We start from the raw sequence: 20,400 nt of genomic DNA on the forward strand, positions 1-20,400 counted from the left end.
AAGGCCCAGAGTCATTGGCCACCTACTTCATCCCCTAACAACCAATTAGTTTAAAGGTAACACTGTTATGCCAATCACATTGTGCCTAATGGTGGCTACCCTGAGAACTGTATAAAAGGCCCGTGCAGCCCAGTGAGCGTGATCGTTCTGTCTCCATGTGCAGGGTAGCCCCAGCATTCTGGACATTAAATAAAAATCCTCTTGCTTTTTCCATTGATTCTTGTCTTCACATGGTCCACTCAGGAGGTCTCTCCAGCAAGTAAAGACTCCCCTGAGTCTTACAGAGAGGCCTAAGAAGCTTCAAAGGACAGTTATTTCCTGTCCTTTTCCTCCCTCATGTGCAAACCATATTTTAAAAGAAAAAAAAAAAAACAAGGAAATAAAAATGTGCCAAAGGCAGCTTCCCTTGGAAGTGACCCGATGGCTCATAGGAGTATCTTCTACACCCCTCTAGGGCCACCTGTCTCTTAAGCCTGGAAGGGGATTCCCAGTCCTACCTGTCTATGCTGATGGCACAGAGGTTCAGGATGCTGGCTGTACACATCATGACATCCAAGGTGACAAAAACATCACAGCAAATGCGACTGAAATTCCAGACTCCACCTGTCACCTGGGCATTAGAGACAAGAAGGTTAGTGTTTTCTCCAGGGAAGGAACAATAACCTAATCAACAACCTTGCCTCCCCTGAGTGGTTCATCAGAGATGCCAGCACACCTTCCTGGCTCCCTGTGGTGGGTGCCTTCAGCACCAGAGGGCTGGCAGGCACAGAGGGTATGCCAGGATGTCTGGGATTGATTGCTACAGAAGGGACAGAACAGTAGAGTGTTAGTGTTGGGAGAGATCTTCAAGATTAATTAGTGCAGGCATTCTCAGAGTGGTTCACATTGGGACACTCATTTAGAACATAAATTTCTGAATACCCCATAGGCCTAGTGACTCAGAGTCCCTGGATCTGAGCTTATGACCATGCATCTTAAAATAAACACCCCCCAGTTGTATCAAGGTTTGGCAATCAAACTTGAGGTTCAATCTCAGGGGTGTTCCTTGTAGTTAAGTGGTATGTGCATAGATATATCTTAGCCCATAGATGCACAGCTGCTAGTAAAAGAGTTTGGGTAGCTGCCCAGTGTGTGCTGTGTGCCAAAGCTGTGTCTCTGAAGCCCTCTGCCCAGTAGAGAACTCACCATGTGCTCAGGAAATAAGTGAAGAACACATTTTACATAAAACATGACTCCAAAACAAACATCTTTGTGACTTCAGGTTGTAACGCTTGGAGGCATAAAACAACATCTATGGGAACAGCAAGACTAATTGGTGTGGACTACCTTTGACCCTCCAACCCTGTGTCCCAACTTAGGTGGGAGAAGGCTGGTCTCAGAGAGTTAGAGGAAAGCAGGCATGGCTCTCAGCTAGGAGAGGCTAGCTGTTACCTGCTTGTTTGTACACATGGGATCAACCTCCATAGCTTCCTGTGAGTAACACAAAAAGCATCAGGGATTTAGGTGAATCAACTCATATGGAAGCTAATTCCTGTTTAATTTTGCACATTTACATAACCTAGTTATATAGGCAAGATGTATCAGGGACAGTGCTATGTTTTGAATGTCCATACGCTGCCACTTACAGACTCTGAGCCTTGTGGGGGACGGTGGCTCTCAATGAGCATTTGTGTCACTGGCTGCAGAGGTTTAGTATACAGGATTCTGCACATGCATGTATGCCTGCACACCGAAGAGGGCACCGGATTTCATTATAGATAGTTGCAAGCTACCAATGTGGTTGCTGGGAATTGAACTCAGGACCTCTGGAAGAGGACACCGTGCTCTTAACCTCTGAGCCATCTCTCCAACCCTTGCAGATGTGCTTTTGATGTCTCTTCTGAGCGTCTATGTTGATGGCTATATCTGAGAAAGGGTAGAGGAACAAAGTGGGCCCAGCTGATGGTGGCCAATGTGAGTGAAGGAGCTGCCACCAGGTCTGGTCCTCATCTGAGACTGTTCCGAACCTCCCTGTGTCACAACAGCAAAGTAAGCCCGAAGGAGTCCATCTCTCTTCTCAAACAAACTTCTCCTGGAGTTTATTTCCCTTTCAGCCTCCCATTTGATGTTTATATTGGGCCATCTTCGGGCTATTTTGAGAAGCGCTGACGAAAGATACTCTGTTTAAAAGCAACCATGAAAAGTGAAAACAAGTGAAGTAATCCTATTTGTTCCCTTGGTTCTGGAGTTACTTACTTTTAGTTAGATCATTTGGGTCCATATAAATAAAGGCCCATCGTCTGTTTATAGGAATGCTGAGCATGAAAATCTGCTTAGAAAGGGAGTTTATGGTTTCCAGCCTACAGAGTCATCATCACACAGTGACTCCAGGGAGACAGGAGAGTGAAGGATGCCTTTGATTACACGTGACAACTGCACGGTATGAAAGTTCCTCCCCCAAACCGAATTTTGTGTTTCTAATTTCATTCAACATATGTCTACCATTGCAATTGGAGTAGTGGAAAACACTTTTTTCTCTTCTCTTCTTTCCTTTTCTTTTCATATAACTGTGTATGTGTGTGAGTTTGTGTGTGTGTGTTGTGGGAAATTTAAAGGAGAAAGAATAGGCAGGACTGTAGTCAACCTGAGTGCTTTCTGGTTGTTCATTCATTCATTCATTCATGTATTCACCAAACAAGCACTTACTGTAGTAAGGCTGTAACAGTCCACAGAAGGACTGTTTGTTAGTATAGTTTGTTATGACATTTTATAAAATACACCGCAGGGTGTAACTTGAAGACGTGATAACTGGAGAAAGAAGGCATTATTATTATTATTATTATTATTATTATTATATATGTGTATGTTATTATATGCATGACATATATGAACACACATGCCATGGCGTGGATGGAGATGTCAGAAGAAGACTTTGGGGAGTCAATTCTCCCCTTTCCTTTTTATGATGGTTCCAGGGATTGAACTCAGGTTGCCAGGCTGATGCAGCAAACACCTTTACCTGTACATCTCACCAAACCTGTACAAGGCATTCTTGAGGATACTAATTACAGATCAGTAGGAGTGCCTGGTACGGTTAATACAGACTCGCATTTATCTGAACATTTCTCCTACTTGTAGCGTCTGTTCCCACGACCTATTCCATGAATGCCTACAACTTTGAAACGCCACACTTTAAACACTGGATTTGTTCTTTTGTTTTTGTTGTTGTTGCTTTGCTATTTTGTCTTTGTTTTTGTTGTGTTGTTATGGTGGTGGTGGTTGTTGTTTTTACTCTATGTACTATTGCAGCTTTTTGAGGCGTGTGTAATGTGATGGGAGATTAAATGACTGGTACTTAACCAACTTGATAATAGCAGAGACTTTTACTTGTTCACTGCTGCTCTGGGGCCCCCAGAGCAGGGGTTAGGCATGCAAACACCTCCGTCAAGATTGAGTAGTCTCTGACATACTAAAAGCCATTTATTAAATGCCTGGTGTCCTGCAAAGCACTTTGCAGACATGGCTTCTTAGTGCTGCTGATTATAATCCCCTGGGGAAAGCCAGAAAGCCTAAGGTATCTGAGGAAGCCTTGTTTATCTTAGAGCTCCCAGAAGCTCTTGGGCCTCTTCGCTGGCGTTAGACCTTGCTGGAGTAGAAGATTGTGGTTATGAGGGATGGAATGTCACAGGTGGAGGGTTATCTAGGCTTGGTGCGTGTAGAAGAAAATACTCATTCACTTCATTAAAAACTGTTTATTTTGTGTGTTTGAGTGTTTTCCTGCTTTTATGTGTGAGCTACATGTATAACACCCATGGAGGCCAGAAGAGGGCATCGGATCTCTGGAACGGTGGTTACAGGGGACTGTGAGCCACCATATGGGTGCTGGCAATGGAACCTGGGTCCTCTGGAAGAGCAGCGAGTGCTTTTCCCTGCTGAGCCACCTCTTTTGGACACACAAAACCTCCCTTTTGCTTTCAACCTTTGTTTATGCCCTAAAGTTTTCAAGACTATGAGATAAACCTCTTTGAATGTATTGTTACATTTAGCAGACCTTCAGCCTCCACCAACCCTAGAGCTAAACATGCTATAACTTAACATGACTTTCCTGCTCCCGGCTCACCAAGCTAGGCTCCCAACCAAAGCTTCTTTCTAATGTATCAGTTTTGGCTTTCTTCTTTTGCTATAAAAGTTCGTGTCACTCTTTCCATGGCACAGATTGAATTCAAGTTCCGAGAATAAGGTCACTCACATTTGCTTCAGAATAAAGGATTTTTACTATTTTCTTCAAAGCTGAGTTGTTACTTTTGCACATTGGGGGCTATGAATGACTTTCTTATACAGGATGCAGTCTTAGTGAGACCAAGCCCGCTGTTGAAGCTTACTTGGTTGGTAGAGGCAGGCAGGGCGTTGAATGCTGTTACAGATCACCACACAGGAGAAACAGCCTGTGGAAAGGGATGGATTGGGTGGATACCAGGGAAGAGAAAAATCAGGTGAGACTTCTGTCTGGGAAAAGGCACCTTTCTGACGGCCTCCAACCTAGATCGCAAAAAAGACAGCGATGCAAAAGACACTGGGGCTGTTGTGTGGGGCCTGTGTGAAAGGATGCAGTGCCCTCTTGTTGAATGACATCTCCAGCTGTCACAAGAATGAGACTTCCTTCTGTCTATTTATTTCCCACTTCCAGGATGTGACACCAGAAACCCCATTCTCTCCTTGATCTTAGCCAAGTACCTAGAAAACAACCTGATTAGCTGATTGAAGAGATTCCCACTAAGATGTTATCACTTAACTTTCCTGGGAGCTTATGCTTTTTAAAACTGAGTCTGTAAGCCAGGAGGTGGAGGCACACACCTATAGTCTCAGCATTCAGGAGGCAGAGGCACGAGGGCCTCTGAGTCTGAGGCTAGCTTAACCTACTTATTGAGTTCCATGGTATCCAGGACTACACAGAGGAATCCTGACTCAAAACAAAACAAACAAAACAAGACAAGACAAGACAAAACAAGACAAGACAAGACAAGACAAGACAAAATGACTCTGTAAAAGATGTGACACACACACACACACACACACACACACTTTATCATCTATCTATCTATCTGTCTATCTATCTATCTATCTATCTATCTATCTATCTATCTATCTATCTATCTATCTATCCACCCATCCATCTCCATCTCTATCTTTAATCTGTATATCTCATATGTGAACGTCTATCCTCCAGTCTCCCGCACCATGTAAAATAACAGGAAAGGATAAAGATGGGAAGTGCTAGAAGCCTGGTAAGTAACCATCTTCCCTCCTTTCTTCCTTCCTTCCTTCCTTCCTTCCTTCCTTCCTTCCTTCCTTCCTTCCTTCCTTCCTTCCTTCCTTCCTTCCTTCCTTCCTTTCTTTCTCTTTTCTTGTCTTTTCTTTCTCCCCTCCCCCCCCTCCCTGAGACAGGGTTTCTCTGTGTAGCCCTGGCTGTCCTGGAACTCACTCTGTAGACCAGGTTGGCCTCGAACTCAGAAATCCACCTGCCTCTGCCTCCCAGAGTGCTGGGATTACAGGCGTGCGTCACCACCGCCTGGCTCTCACCTCATTTCAGAACAAGCCACTGAGAGAGCTATGATGCCCAATTTGTAGACAGATGGAGACCTGGAGGGGTTCTTTGCTTAAGAACATCCAACTAACAAAAAGAGCTAAACTTTGATTCGCTTCCTGCGAACTGTGACTACTCCTGTCCTCAAAGACTCCTACCTTGGTAAGTACTTCCAAGAAGTGCAGTTACGTTCCACCCTACCAGCCTTAGGGGAAGGAAGGCAGTCTGGCCTTTGTCCCTCCATTTACCAGGAAAGTTACTGTTTCATTGACTGCTTCCAAACTTGATACAAGGCATGGGTGGGCGTAGCAGTTTGAATATGTTTGGCCCTCCGTAGACTCAGGTGTGTGAATGCTTGGCGCATGGGGAGTTGTCTGGCTTCATTAGAGTAGGTGTGGCCTTGTTGGAGGAAGCTTGTCACTGTAGGGGTAGGCTTTGAGATCTCCTAGTGTGAAAGCTGTGCCCGGTGAGGAGTCAGAGCCTCCCAGCTGCCTGCAGAAGACAGTTTCTTTCTGCTGCCTGTGGATCAAAATGGAGAAGTCTCAGCTCCTCCAACACCATGTCTGCCTGCCTGAGGGCTACCATGCCTCCCACCATGACGATAAAGGACTAGACCTCTGAAACTGTGAACCAGCTCCAAATGAATGTTGTTCTTTAGGAGTTGCCTTGGTCATGGTGTCTCTTCACAGAAATGAAACCCAAACTAAGACAGTGGGTGTGTTGAAAATGAGTGAAACCTGACTCTGTTCCCAGGGTCTCTGATGACAGTGCCCTGTGTGAGATGGGAGAGTGATATGCAGATAGATGTGGAGGAATTGAGGACCTATTCCAGAGATTCTTAGAAAATAACTACGATGCACGGTGATAAGTGCTGACAGAGAGATAAATGCAAAGCATCGAGAGATCATAAAAGGCAAAGTAATTTTAGAAATTAAAGCAGATTTTTTTTTGAAAAAAATTCTGATTGATTTAAGACTCTTTAGAGACTTTTTTTTTTCCACCTAAATTCTGATGAAATACTCACTTCAGAATTATAGGCAGCCAGGAGGTGTTACTCTCACTTGCTAATGAACAAAGCTAATTCCCTGTGGTGGGAGGAAGCAAGACAGTAGTGTCTTCAGGTATGGAGTTGGCTACTGATTTCCAGCATATGGCCAAAGGCAGCATTTCCCAGACTTACTGATTGTAAGCAGCAGACTCCAAATCACCCGAGGCTCTTGGTAAACAAATGACTCACAGACCCCACTCCAAATAATAAGTCCCTCAAGTGATCCTTACAGCCTGGGAAGTTTGGAAGGATTGGTCTGGGGGGGGGGCATAATATTTATCTTTGGAGATGTTTGTTCCCCCCAAACGGGGCTCCATAAACATCAGTTTTTGAGACAGGATTTCACTGTGGAGCTCAGACTGACGTCCCTGTGTTGCCTTCCTTACTGCTGGGGTTACAGATGCCTACCAGGGCTTCTTCATTTATTTTTGGTGATGTTGGGGGCACAAGTCCTATACTACTGAGCCACGCCTTCCTTTCCTTAGGCATCCCTGCTTGTTTGTGGTTTCAAAACTGGGTCTCATTATTCTTTGTTTGTTTGTTTCTAGACCAGAGTCTTGCCTTTTTTTTTTTTTTTTTTTTTTAAAAATCAAGTAAAATTTGTGTCTTCTCAGATATGACAGCTTCAAACTTAACTCATTATGATACAGGGCTTCAAGCCAACTCCTTCATCAGAGACACCAAAGCCTCCTCTCCAACCAGTAGATGCAATAGGAAGAGGGGTTTGTGGTCCCTCTTTGGTAAAGATTGCACTCCTCATTTGCATGGTAGTTAGAAGAATTAGATATCATCCTTTAGCTCCTCAAAAAGACTTTGGGGACCAACAATGGGGGTAAAGTGAGGTAGGAAACTGGGATGACCAGAGACAGATGGAAGACTGGACACACTTTCACCTGCATTCTACATGTAATAAAACAGTTTACATTTTAAAATACATTTTAGAAGTCCCACCATCCCTAATTGCATAATTGTGTAAATCATTATGGAGGATAGATACTCTTGTTTCCCTATGGGTCTTTTAAGTATATATTGTAGCTTCTGGCTTAGTGCTTTTATGGGATCCCTGAGAGTGTGAATGTGTAGGTCTCTATATCTTTATTTGTTTCTTGTGCCTTTTCTTGGATTCTTTTCTTTCTGTTCATTTTTGTTCTATTCTGATGTATTAGCTTTTGTTTTATATTTTTATATTTTATTATCATCCCTGTTTATTTTCTAATGAGAGACAGAGAGGGTGTGGATCTGGATGGTAAGAAAGGCCAGAGAAACTGGGAGGAGTAGAGGGAGGGAAAACAGTAATCAGGATATAGTATGTGAGGAGAAAAAAATCTATTTTCAATAAAAGGGAAAAAGAGACATCTGGTCTTCTAAAGTAAGTTCTTCAGAGGGACAGTAAAAATATTTAAATTACAGTTTGTGTTTATAAAAAATTGCATTCATTAAATCACAAGATGAAAGTTTTGTTAAGTTTCAGGACTTTTTTTTATTGGCTACAGAGATTTTGATAAGAATTTTCTTCCAAAAGAGACTCTAAAAAAAATTAAATTTTACATTTGTTGTTTTCCCCTGAGTAGTCAAGAAAAGCAGAAGACAAGAGAGCATCAAAAAGGTTTGTATGTTAATAAAAATTCATGGTTCAAATACATTTGGGAATCAACATGTGACATATCTAAATAGAATTACTTCATGATGAATTGAGGTGATCAAGTCTAAGAACATTAAATGAAGTACATTAAAAAAACTTTTATTTCATTATTGGGTTTCTTTTCCTAAGAAAACTTTAACATGTAAATATAGGATTTTGTTAAGGATGAACTATATATAAAATCTGGATGTATATACTTCTCAAAGTTCTTTTTGTTAAATTTTCTTTGCATGATGGAATTCCCAACGATGCCCCACCCTAGGACCAGTGACGCTCAGTTTCTGGACAAACTTTCTTTCTTTTCTTTCCTCTTTGAGACAGGGTTTCTCTGTGTAGCCCTGGCTGTCCTGGAACTCACTCTGTAGACCAACCAGGCTGGCCTCGAACTCAGAAATCCACTTGCCTCTACCTCCCGAGTGCTGGGATCAAAGGTGTGCACCACCACTGCCTGGCCTGGACAAGCTTTCTTATTACCCGGAATGTGACAGGCAAAATCCTATGTTCTTACCTCATACCAAGCACAGTGTTACCAGCAAGTGATTGAACTGTTAAGATATAATTTGTCTGTCTGGGCCTGCTTTTCTCCTTGGGATATGGGACATTGTTGGACAGTGGGCTGGACTGGAAGGAATGGAGCGTAGCCAGGTGGGTGCGTTCTCCAGACACAGTTTTCAGTGAAACAGTTCTCTCTATTGGGGATGAACCAGGCCTATAAAACCTTGGACACAGAAGAGGGTTTTGGGGGTTAAGTTACATTATAGGTTGGGCTTCAGTGCTGAGAATGTTTCATTTGCATGAAGAAGGATTCCAGGTACTTTCTGGACATGTCCTTTTAGAGAGAGAGGAAGTTTAGCCTGTAATCTGGGCAGCAGGCAATGCGACTACCTCAAGGTCAGAGGTGGGGGTTATAAAGCTGCATGTACCCTAAACCCTCAGGCCTAGAGCAGGGAGAAAGCAGCCTACACCGGCTGCAGCCTACACCAGCTGGATCGTCTCAGGAGGAGATTTTTGTGTGTGGACATATCTTCACCTTACTCTTACTCCAGACCTGATCTCCCAGTTGCACAGCTTTCTGGCTCCGCAATGATTTTATTAAATTGTCAGAGAACTCTCTAAACTGAGCTTTGTTAGGAACTTTTAAAACATAACTTTAAGATACAACATTAAAAAAAAAATTGAAGAAGTAGCCCTACGTGTGAAAACACTTTTGCCTGGTTTCTGAGCCTTTGTGCGTATAGAATATACATATATTTAGTCAATGTTGAGATGGTCTGGCTTTGCTGTGGCAATGATAAGCTAATACTCAACACCATGCCATGATAATAGATAATAAAATGTATTTTGTTATAAATAGTCTTGTGATATTAAATATTTTAACACCTAATTTGATAGATATGTATACAATAAGATTATTAAGATAACTCCAGTATTGTTTCCAAAAAGCAATGTCAGATTTATAGTCTCTATGTTCATTGCATGATAGGGCTCAATTTTTATGTTATGCATAACAAAATGTTCTTATGATCACATGTAATTCTGCATCTACAGCTATAATGGTTATTATCCCTAATGTAATACTATGCGAATGAGTATCTAATAGCTGTAACATGACAGAAATACCATTAGAAGTTTTATCCTATTTATGTTTTCAGATATGTCTGCATACAAACACACATAAATCTCCCAATTTTTAAAGAACATTCAGCAAAATGATGTTTACAATCCAATTACATTGCATTATACCATTGCTTGTGCTACAATGGTGTCCATGGTGTGTCTGAAATGTAGATATGAATGTATACACATATTAGCTGGATAACCAACATTTACAAAGAAAACCCCACATGAACTCTAGACATGAACTAACATCCTAATGCACTTCACAACTAAGAGTTTGAGACATTATCAGACTTCTTAAACTCCAAACATCTCATATTGGGCTGGGGTTGTAGCACAGTGTTAGGTTCTTATCTAGGATTAGGGGTGGGGGGGGTTCATGGTTCAGTCTGCAGCACCACATAAAAGGCCCAATTTTATTTGGTTTTTCTTTTCCTCATTCCAAGCCAAATATCTTAGAGTAAAACTATAAGATTTAAAGAATGCAGATGGCATACACATGCTTTCTTATTTCTGAAATATCATCAGCTAATAAAAAGCTAAGAATTTTATTAATACATAGCCATCTAGATGAATTATACGAAGTTTTTCACAGTTGTTAGAGGCTCTTCAAGAATATGATGAGAAACCATGTGTTACTAGGTTAGCAATATCAGAATGGTTCTCTACAAAAATTACTAGTCCTTTGTATCTGAAACAACTGGATATCCCTAGAATATTCTACGTTTAGTAAATTTTACAAAAAGGATGCTGAAAAATGGAGATTTGATGTTTTGTGGTCCTCAGTCATTGTATTAGATTTTTGACAGAATTGACGTTCATTTAAGTTTTACTTTGGTTTGAGATCTTTTTAATGACTTATTTCATGGATCTGACTGAATTCGGCTTCCATGTTTGTGAGATGCATTTGTGTACAGGTAATAAATCTATTTTCAAAAACTTGTAAGACCCCTGAAAAATTAAATATTCTAATCTGCTTCAAAATGAGAAATTCTGCATAAATATGACATGTATTTCCTTTTACATCTGTGATCTTCCAGGATCCAATTTTCCTAGAATGTAAAGCCTAAAAATGATTTATTAAGCTGATGTTATCTGAGCTGAAATTGTTAATAATGATACCATTTATGGGCCCTTTGTATGTTCCTAGCTAGTTACACAGTTGAGGCCGAATATGTGGAGAGTTAGGTCAGAAAGGCTTTACAAAGCCTTTGACTATGAATTAACACATGAAAGAAATCAGCTGGCTGAGAGGAAGACTGGATACCAACCCCAAAGCAAGCACTCAACAGATAGAGCCTTCAAGGAAAGGCTTTTCCATTGTGTAAATATACCACATTTTCTTTATCCATTCCTCCAGTGAGGGACATCTGGGTTCTTTCCAGCTTCTGGCTATTATAAATAAGGATGCTATGAACATAGTCATTAGGGAAATACAAATCAAAACAACCCTGAGATTTTACCTCACACCAGTCAGAATGGCTAAGATTAAAAACTCAGGAGACAGCAGGTATTGGCAAGGATGTGGAGAAAGAGGAACTCTCCTTCACTGCTGGTAGGATTGCAAGCTGGTACAACCACTGTGGAAATCAGTCTAGCTGTTCCTCAGAAAACTGGACATGACACTTCCGGAGGACCCTGCTATCCCTCTCCTGGGCATATACCCAGAGGATTCCCCTGCATGCAATAAGGACACATGCTCCACTATGTTCATAGCAGCCTTATTTATAATAGCCAGAAGTTGGAAAGAACCCAGATGTCCCTCAGTGGAGGAATGGATACAGAAATGTGGTATATTTACAAAATGGAGTAATACTCAGCAATTAAAAACAATGAAATTCTTAGGCAAATGGTTGGAACTGGAAAATATCATCCTAAGTGAGGTAACCCAATCACAAAAGAATACACATGGAATGCAATCACTGATAAGTGGATATTAATTAGCCCAGAAGCTCTGAATTCTCAAGACACAGTTAGCATATCAAATGATACCCAAAAGGAGGGAAAGAGAGGGCCCTGGTTCTGAAAAGAGTTGATCCAGTATTATAGGGGAGTACCAGGACAGGGAAATGCGAGGGTGGTGATTGGGAAAAGGGCAGAGGGAAGAGGGCCTATGAGACCAATGAGGAGGGAGGAACGGGAAGGGGGGAGGGGAATGCATTCGGAATGTAAACAAAGAATATAGAGAAAAAAAAAGGAAGCCTTGATATGCAAATCATCTGTAAAACTCCCGGTCCTTGGTATAGTCTTTCCTTGGTATAGTCTTTCATACAGTGTTGCTGCAGAACTTTGAACCCCCCTAGCTCTGGTCTGCCTCCTCCAGACTAGAAAGTGGTTCTTTCTTAATAAATGATCCCTGCTTCTGCAATGGTCCTGGTAATCCTGTCTGATTTGAGAGACAAGAATCTGCAAAGACTAATGGTTGTCCACGAAAGCCTGATTGATATTCCCTGACGTCATAGTGACCACCATTTTGAGTACATGTGACAACTTGAGTCCAAGCATTTTATATTCCAAGTTGCACCACTCTTAGAGACTAAAATTTTAAATGCAGGCCATTTTTAAGGAGAACACAGTCTATACATACATACATACATACACACACATATTAATATAAGATATTCTTTAAACCATTAGGCCTTGTTCTTTTTTGTTTTGTAATTCTCTTTGAAGTTGTGGTCTGTTAATATTTCCCTACAAAGTGGAAGTCAGAAATCTCACTATTATTATTATTATTATTGCTGATTTTTTTCAAGACAGGGTTTCTCTGTGTAGCCATGGCTGGCCTTGAACTCAGAGATCTTCCTGCCTCTGCTTCCCAAGCTGGGATTAAAGGTTTGTACCATCACGCCCAGCAAAAACCTCACTTCTTTCTACTACAAAACTGATGTGTTGGACAGGTACCACAGAAGGCCAAACTTAAGGCTGACCTCAAAGAAAAGGATGAGGAAATGCTTTCCACTCCACATTCTGTCAAAGGAGAGGGTCAAATGGACTTGCAGACAACTCCGCTAGTGCACAATGAACAGGATTCTTTCTACTCAAGACTCAGTCTTTTCAAATTTTGAGACTACTCTCTAAGCAATCTTGCTCTGATAGCCCTTCCTTCTTGAGCTGTCAGTGGCTTCCATTTGGCCAGTAAAGAGCCTTGGACACTAGATCCTTCATGACACTTCTTCTCTGATGTAGATTCAGATCTGGCCGGTCAGGAAATGAATCTCATCCTGGTGAGGGATGAAGTGATGTTTTCCAAAATTGTGCAGAGCCAGGAAGAAATGGTCAGGGTCAAAATGGTATGTGACCAGAGGCAGTGGCAGCCCAGGCGATGAGGAAGCCCACAAAGACTAGAACCAGGAATAACCAGCTATTCCAAAGGAACTGAAGCCAAGAGGTGACAAAAGCTACAGAGGTGACCGGACAGTAGCAGGACCTCCACAATTGTTCCAACTCCTCCTAGCACAAGGCTATTGCAGGAGTTTTTTGGATATCTGTACAATCCAATAATAGATGATATAACATCTCAACTCCTTGAAGAATGAAGAATGGACAGAGAAAGAGATGGGGCAGAGGTGTGTAATAACATAGCAGCATAAAAATATAACAGATCCTCACACTGAGAGCGGAGGCAGCCTGCTGAGAGTGGAGACAAGGCAGGCACCCTGGGACTCAGTGCCCGGTCTGTCAGGAAAGGACCAATTAACCTGTCTCTCTGCTAGATCTGCATTAGTGTGTCTTTTTTTTCTTCTCTCTCCCTCTCATGGATTTGTGTAAATTATAAGGCTGTCACAGACATGGTAGAAAGAAATCAGATTCTTTCTGCCAGTAGTTTGGACAGACTGAAAATAAATCCACTTTCCTAAGCCAATCCTTGTTTTAAAATTTCTTTTGGAATACAGGGAAACAATGCAGTGGTTTGTGGGCCTCGGGTTGAGAATTCCTGCCCTAGAGGGATAGGATTTTAGTTAGTGGGGGTAAATAGTCAAAAAGCAAAAGTAAAATCACTTCTCTAATTATCTTCTCCACTTTTTTTTACTTGTCTTATTTACAATCTTTAAAAATTAGAAAAAATATATGTGTATATATATGCATATATGAACCGGTTCTTGCAGGAGTCAGAAGAGGGCCTCCGATCTCTTGGAACAGGACTTACAGGTTGTTGTGAGCCTCCCAGAGTGGATGCTGGAAACCAAACTCAGGTCCTCTGGAAGAGCAAACAGTGCTACTAGCCTCTAGGTCATTTCTTCTCCTTTTTTTAAAAGCAGATTTGTTGTGAGGGGAAAAATAGGGCTATAAGTAAGAATTTTTCACATCTTTGAATATTATGATTTTTTTCCCTATTGATATGAGAAAATTAACAACCTCTGAGGTCACAATTGTTGCTTGGGATGATGGCAAGTGGTGGCACAAGATACTTGGGGTGTTGGGGGTTGACTGGGGACAGAGGTTTACTACAGTGACTAGAGACCTCCTGAAAATTCCTGCTTGGCAGAGCTGAATTCAACCCAACAGTGAACTCCATCGATGAGAAGCTGTCTCTGCAATAAGGGTTTAGCTTGGAGTTAATGCTCACACAGCGTTAAGCGCGAGGCATCATGGGTGAGTAACTTTAGGATGTGTGCTCCCAGACCCGCTTGTCACTAGACTATGGCGGGATTTCTGATGTATCCAACACATTGGAGGATGGTCATCTAAGCTCTTCCAGATTTAATATTCTTTCCCTTTGAGCAAACCAGAGTTCGTGAGAATCCCCCATTTCTTTGTTTCCCAGTGGGAGGTATTAAAACCACTATTATCTGTTTTTTGAACTGAGGTGCAGCTCTTCTTTAAAAACCTTATTTTTAATAATTGATATCATTTCAAGGTCCAAAGACTTTCCCTGTCCTACACATTCCTTTCTGCCATCACCCTCAATTTAGATTATTTCTTCTATGGTGTTTCTCTGCCTGAATCGATCCTGGTCTACTTTGATGTTTCATATCCTCTCTCTCTCTCTCTCTCTCTCTCTCTCTCTCTGTGTGTGTGTGTGTGTGTGTGTGTGAGAGAGAGAGAGAGGGGGGGGAAGAGAATGGGCTTTATTACAATTGCTTACAGGACTGTAGGGTTATTAAAAGATACATGGACACTTTATCAATGGCTATGCAGTGAAGGAAATGTCTTAACCCCAGCAATCATTAACTACCTATAATCTCTCAGAGGGGTGGGCTGCTTTGTCTACTTTTCTATGGTTCTTATTTTTGAATATTTTCTCCTGTCCAAACTGAGACCCAAATCCTCTGACTTTAGCACAGGTATTCCTCCAGCAGTGAAGAGATTCATTCTCAATAAACCTAACAGAAAGTGTTGTAAGTGGAAAATGCACTTAATACATCTAGCCTGTCCAACGCACAGCTCAGCAGCACGTAGCCAGGGCAGTCTTGATTTCCTCTTGGGGTCATGAGATTGAATGGGAGCTGTGATTTCTGCCGCTTCTCAGCACACTTGGGATATTGTGCTATGCACAGCTAGCCAGGGAGAAGATCAGAATTCAAAATGTGAGATGTGGTTTCTATTGAATGTGTATTACCTTCATACCATCATAACGACAAAGAAAAATTGAAAGTCGGACCGTTGATAGTAGGAACTGTTTGTATTTCAAATATTCTCCTGTATTCGTCCTTCCCTTCTCCATTCTTATATAACTGCATCAAGGATCATTAAAAAAAAAAAGTGCTTAACCAAGTGGAACCAAGGAGAATGTGTGTGCTTGGAGAGCTTCTGCCTGTAGCTCTGTAAAGCCGGAAATGAGAAACTGAAGAGCTAATCTGAGTTAGAACTCCGCAGCACTACCTAGAAAAGAGTCTCTCAGAAAACCAAGAGAACCGAATCAAAGAGCTAAGCTGGGGGGCCTCTGAAATGCAACTTGTAAGGCTGCCCATAAACTTTTTGTCCTATAAGAAAGACAGAGGACAGAGAATACTGAGGTAACCCCATGGCTGGCCCCTGTGAGTTTCCTGTTACACACCTCCTGAGGACAGGCTCCTGTGCCTCTTAGTAAAGAAGGTGACATTTCCGACAGCTGACTGCACCTCACGTTGACTGTGCCTTCTCAGCTGTCCCTGCATTTTACTATGGACCCATGAGAACCCTGAGCTACTGATGTGTTCTTTGGAAGGGGCACAGTTTTAAACTATGGTAATGCCAGTTCTGACCGGGTGCTCAGTTCCAAGAAAGTCCTATGTTCTAAGTCAGTCCAACTGAGTGCCTCTTAACACCTCCACAATTTCTCTCTTGTGTAGACGGTAGGGTGTGCATATCTGAGGCTTATAGCTTATCACTTTGCCTGAGGTCTCTGTGAAAGAAGGCTGAGCAGAAAGATGGTGGAGAAATGGAGTTGGAACCCTTATCCAAGAATGCCTTCAGCCAGCACTGCCATAGGACTGTTAAATATGGGAGCCAGTTCATTGTGCTTACAATTTAAACTTAGTGGAGTTGAATTTCCTTTGGCTTACAATTAAAAATGTTTGCGTGGACAGACATACAGATCATGCTTTTTAGTTACCAATGTACCCTCTTAGGTGATGACAGTTGAGACTAACTTCAGCCCAGCATTGAAAGTGTTGCTATCCCCGTTTTATCCATGTAATTTCATCTCTTCAGATGCCCTGTTTGGAGTCACTATCAAGTGACCCTGGGTTGGAATAACATCCATTCCAGTGAACTCCAATGGAGGTTGTGTTGGATGACAATTAACGCCCATTTCACAGCAATTCCTCAGCCTCTGTGTTTTCCTTTTAAACACACCTTAAATTTTAACTTTTTCTTTTTTGGCCTTGTCTAGCTCATGACTTAATTCTGGCCAGTTAGACTGAAATTCCTTGGGGAGACATTCAAGTTAAGGTGTTTCAGATTTCTCTCTCCTCTCTCCCTCTCCCCTTCCCTCCACCTTCCCCCATTTCTTTCTCTGTTCCCTGCCAACCACATCTGTCCTATGCTTGGACACTGACAAGATGCCCTAGGCTTTATCAGCTAGTCTGTCATAGTGTAAAGAAGTAGGTGGCTTGTCCAAACAGCCCAGAGGACAGATAGAAGCCTTGACACCACAGGACAGCTGAATAGCATCAGCAGACGCCTTCTTCCAGAATTCTGGTGCGGGACAAAAATAACCTGTTTTGTTTAAATCACGGTGAGTCAGGCTCTCCCGTATTTACAGTGTAACTGTCTCCTCTAACTCACACATGTTATCACTTTCCTTCAGAAAAGATGAGTGTACCCAAGTCAGACTATGGACTTTGTAAGTCTTCTGGCTCTCAGATAGTTTCCTACTCATGTGTGTCCTGTCCTCTGAAGGCTCTTAAATCTTTAAGCTGATAGCAGCATCTGTGGTCCATGCCACATTCTTTCCTCTTAGGTACCAATGAAAATTACCAGACCAGCCACTCAAACTGCATAATTTTCAGGACTCATTAGTAAGCATGATGGTTGGTTTTTCTCTCGGACACAATCATATCTTAGTTGAATAATGGCTGCTTTAAATCTTACCCTCGGCTCTAGCAAGATAGACCCCTGATTACTGGAGAAAGACTCAGATACAGAACTATATTGACTAACCTCTAGTCACTAAAGTCTTGAGGTAACTTGATAAAAACACAAAGTTGGTTCCAGAGCTGACCCATTTCCCAGTGGGGTATTATCTCTGCTCCTCCATGCATTTAGATGAATATAGGTTTCACCAACCATGCGCTGGCTTCCTGAAAACTGTCCTGCACAACCTGGTGGTGTTTTTCATTGTTCTTTTTGGGGATAGTGGATGGCTAACAGCTTGATCACATCCATTTTCACTGGACACAACCCTGAGATACAGCTCCAGAGAGTCTGTTAAGGCCTTTGGCTGGGTTTCTGATGGTTTTCTACAAAGCTGGTTGATCTCTTACGTTCAACAGTAGATTGGGGACATCATTGATATTGGCAACTGTGGTCAGAAGGGGGCTGTCATGCTGTTCTAGGGCAGAAAAGTCACAATACTCATTCTAAATAAGTATGGACAGAGATTTTCCATTATGGTCCAACCAGACTTCCTGAAGCAATCACCAATAGGCAGCCCAACAGAGCCCTTCTTTGGTCAACATCACTTTACTGTAAGCATCAAAGGCCTAATTTTGTCATAGATGAATGGAAATGCTTACTGGATCGAAATCTTTGTCGCCTCTATTTCTTTCTGGCATTCATCCTGTGGGAGGTCCAGAGTCAACTGAGCTGTAGTGATTAGCAGGGTGTAGCTGCTTCTCGGAATTATCGGGTCAAGGGATATGAAGAACCTCATTTTTTAACCGAAATATTACTTGTTTTGAACTCCATTGTCATTACCATTGACTATCAAATAATAAATAGTTCATCCCTTTTGTAGTAGGTAGCATGATTTCAGGAGAAGAGGAAGGCATTGCCTTGCCACCATGGATGATTTAGCATAATTGGGTTGACAGAAAAGTCAAGATAATTGTAAGATCCCTCACCATCAGGATTATCCTAACTAGGAAGAAGAAATACACATTTTCCCCTCTAGAACTACCCCAGTCAGCCCGCTTATTCTTCTTCCTTTCCTCTTCTTTCTATACCTATTCATTTATTTTCTCATGTGTTCTCCCCCCCCTTGCTCTCGTAAGTCTAATTTTAGTACCCAGTCACTCTTTAATACGGGTACTAGCTTAGGCAGTCTGTGTTCAAGGCTTTTACTCTCCCGTGATATGTCATACTTAATTAACTGTCACCTTCACTATTAATATTAACTGAAATATTAATTTGATGAATCTTAATTTCTCTTAATCATAGCATCATTTTGATCCTTCATTGGATATCTTTTTAGAGTGACACTCAGTGCAGAGGAGAAATATTAATAGCACATTAAGGCGTTTAAAACATCTCTTTAATAATTGCATGTTTTCCTGGTAAGGAAGTGTGTTTCTTGAACAGATGTAGGCACCCTGATTTTCTTGTTAGCAAATGGATGTTTTGTCTTGATCACCTTCTGACTCTTATTTTGCACTTTTAAATGAAAATACTTTCAAATTTAAGAAATGTTCCTCCCAAGATTAATCCTCCAGAGCCTGGTGCATTCTTGGAGTGGTGAGGGCTTTGTATTATTAACGGAAGCATGGGAAATTTAAATTTGAAGGTTTTGCCTGATCCTTTGGTAGCAGAATCTATGGAGAGCCAGCAGCACACAGGAGGGAAAAAGCCAAGATGAAGAGTAGATGAAACATAAGGAAGAGAGGGCAGAGGGCTCTGCTCTACATACTGACCATTCTAACTTTCATCTCATTTATTAGAAAATATTCTTTCCCCCTTGTCCTGTACCTCTCATCTCAGATTGATTGAACCTGGATGAAGATGCTCCTTCTTCATCATTATCACGTGGTCTTCAACATTATCATATGACCGTCATTATCACATGACCATCATTATCACATGGCCTTCACCATTATCACATGACCTTCAACATTATCACATAACCTTCATCATTATCACATGACCTCATCATTATCACATAGATTTCATCATCATCACATGCCCTTCATCATTATCATATTACTTTCATCATTATCACATGGCCTTCATCATTATCACATGACCTTCAACATTATCACATGACCTTCATCATTATCACAGGACCTTCATCATTATCACATGACCGGCATGGAGCGAGAAGGGTCCCATCATTCAAGTCCAGTCACCTGGATACTGGACCCACAGGCAGGGAAGCACTCTCAGGCCTCTGGTTCTTATGAGCTTCCCTTTCACGTGTCATCTCTCTCACCAGAGGGAGACTTCTCCTTCCTTCCCCAGTCCTCTGAGCCCTAACTACAAGGAGTGTTCGAAGTCTTTACCCACTCCAGAGCAGCATGTACCATGAGCTCACTTACCTCCAAGTACACCACCCATGGCATCACCAGAGTAGCCACTAGCAGGTCCGCCACAGCCAGGCTCACCACTAGGTAGTTGGTGGTGGTTTGTAGGGCCCGCTCCCTCAGCACAGCTGCACATACCAGGCCATTGCCAAAGATGATGGCCAGGATGAGTGCACAGTAGGACAGGGCATAGTAGGCATGCGGTCGGGCCCGGTTGACCCCAGTGGAGTTTTCTGCCCCGCAGGTGGCGTTGATGTGGTTGCTGATTTGGCCCAGAGGTGCCATAGCCCAGATGGAGGAACGTGACTCCAAAATGCTTCTAGGAAAAGACAGACAGTGGATTAAATCAGACTCCTTAGAGCTGGGCTATGATGTGTAGATACAGTTTAAAATGTTTCATGTCTACATATACTGATGGAACATTTCTTATATAATAGCAGGCAGTGGGGGGGTGTGTGGCTGGAGAGATGGGTCAGTGGTTAGGAGCACTGACTGCTCTTCTAGAGGTCTGAGTTCAATTCCCAGCAACTATGTGGTGACTCAGAACCATGTGTAAAGGGATCTGATGCCCTCTTCTCGTGTGTCTGAAAAGAGCAACAGTGTACTATCATTCATAAAAATAAAATAAAATAAATCTTAAAAAGAAAGA

General features: G+C 42.0%; 1 protein-coding gene across 3 annotated transcripts in view; it reads right to left on the reverse strand.

The window, feature by feature from the left end:
* The window catches only part of Drd3 (dopamine receptor D3), a 55,658-nt gene extending 35,622 nt beyond the window's left edge, over nucleotides 1–20,036 (reverse strand). For all 3 annotated transcript variants that reach the window (XM_052158737.1, XM_052158736.1, XM_052158735.1), the window contains exons 1-2: nucleotides 19,767–20,036; nucleotides 498–610 (exon numbers count right to left, since the gene is read on the reverse strand). In XM_052158737.1, coding sequence (XP_052014697.1) covers nucleotides 498–610; nucleotides 19,767–20,036 — 383 coding nt within the window. The remainder of the gene's footprint in view (nucleotides 1–497; nucleotides 611–19,766) is intronic.
* Between the last annotated feature and the right edge of the window lie 364 nt (nucleotides 20,037–20,400).

The sequence above is a fragment of the Apodemus sylvaticus genome, chromosome 15, assembly GCF_947179515.1.
Source record: "Apodemus sylvaticus chromosome 15, mApoSyl1.1, whole genome shotgun sequence".
Lineage (NCBI taxonomy): Eukaryota > Metazoa > Chordata > Mammalia > Rodentia > Muridae > Apodemus > Apodemus sylvaticus.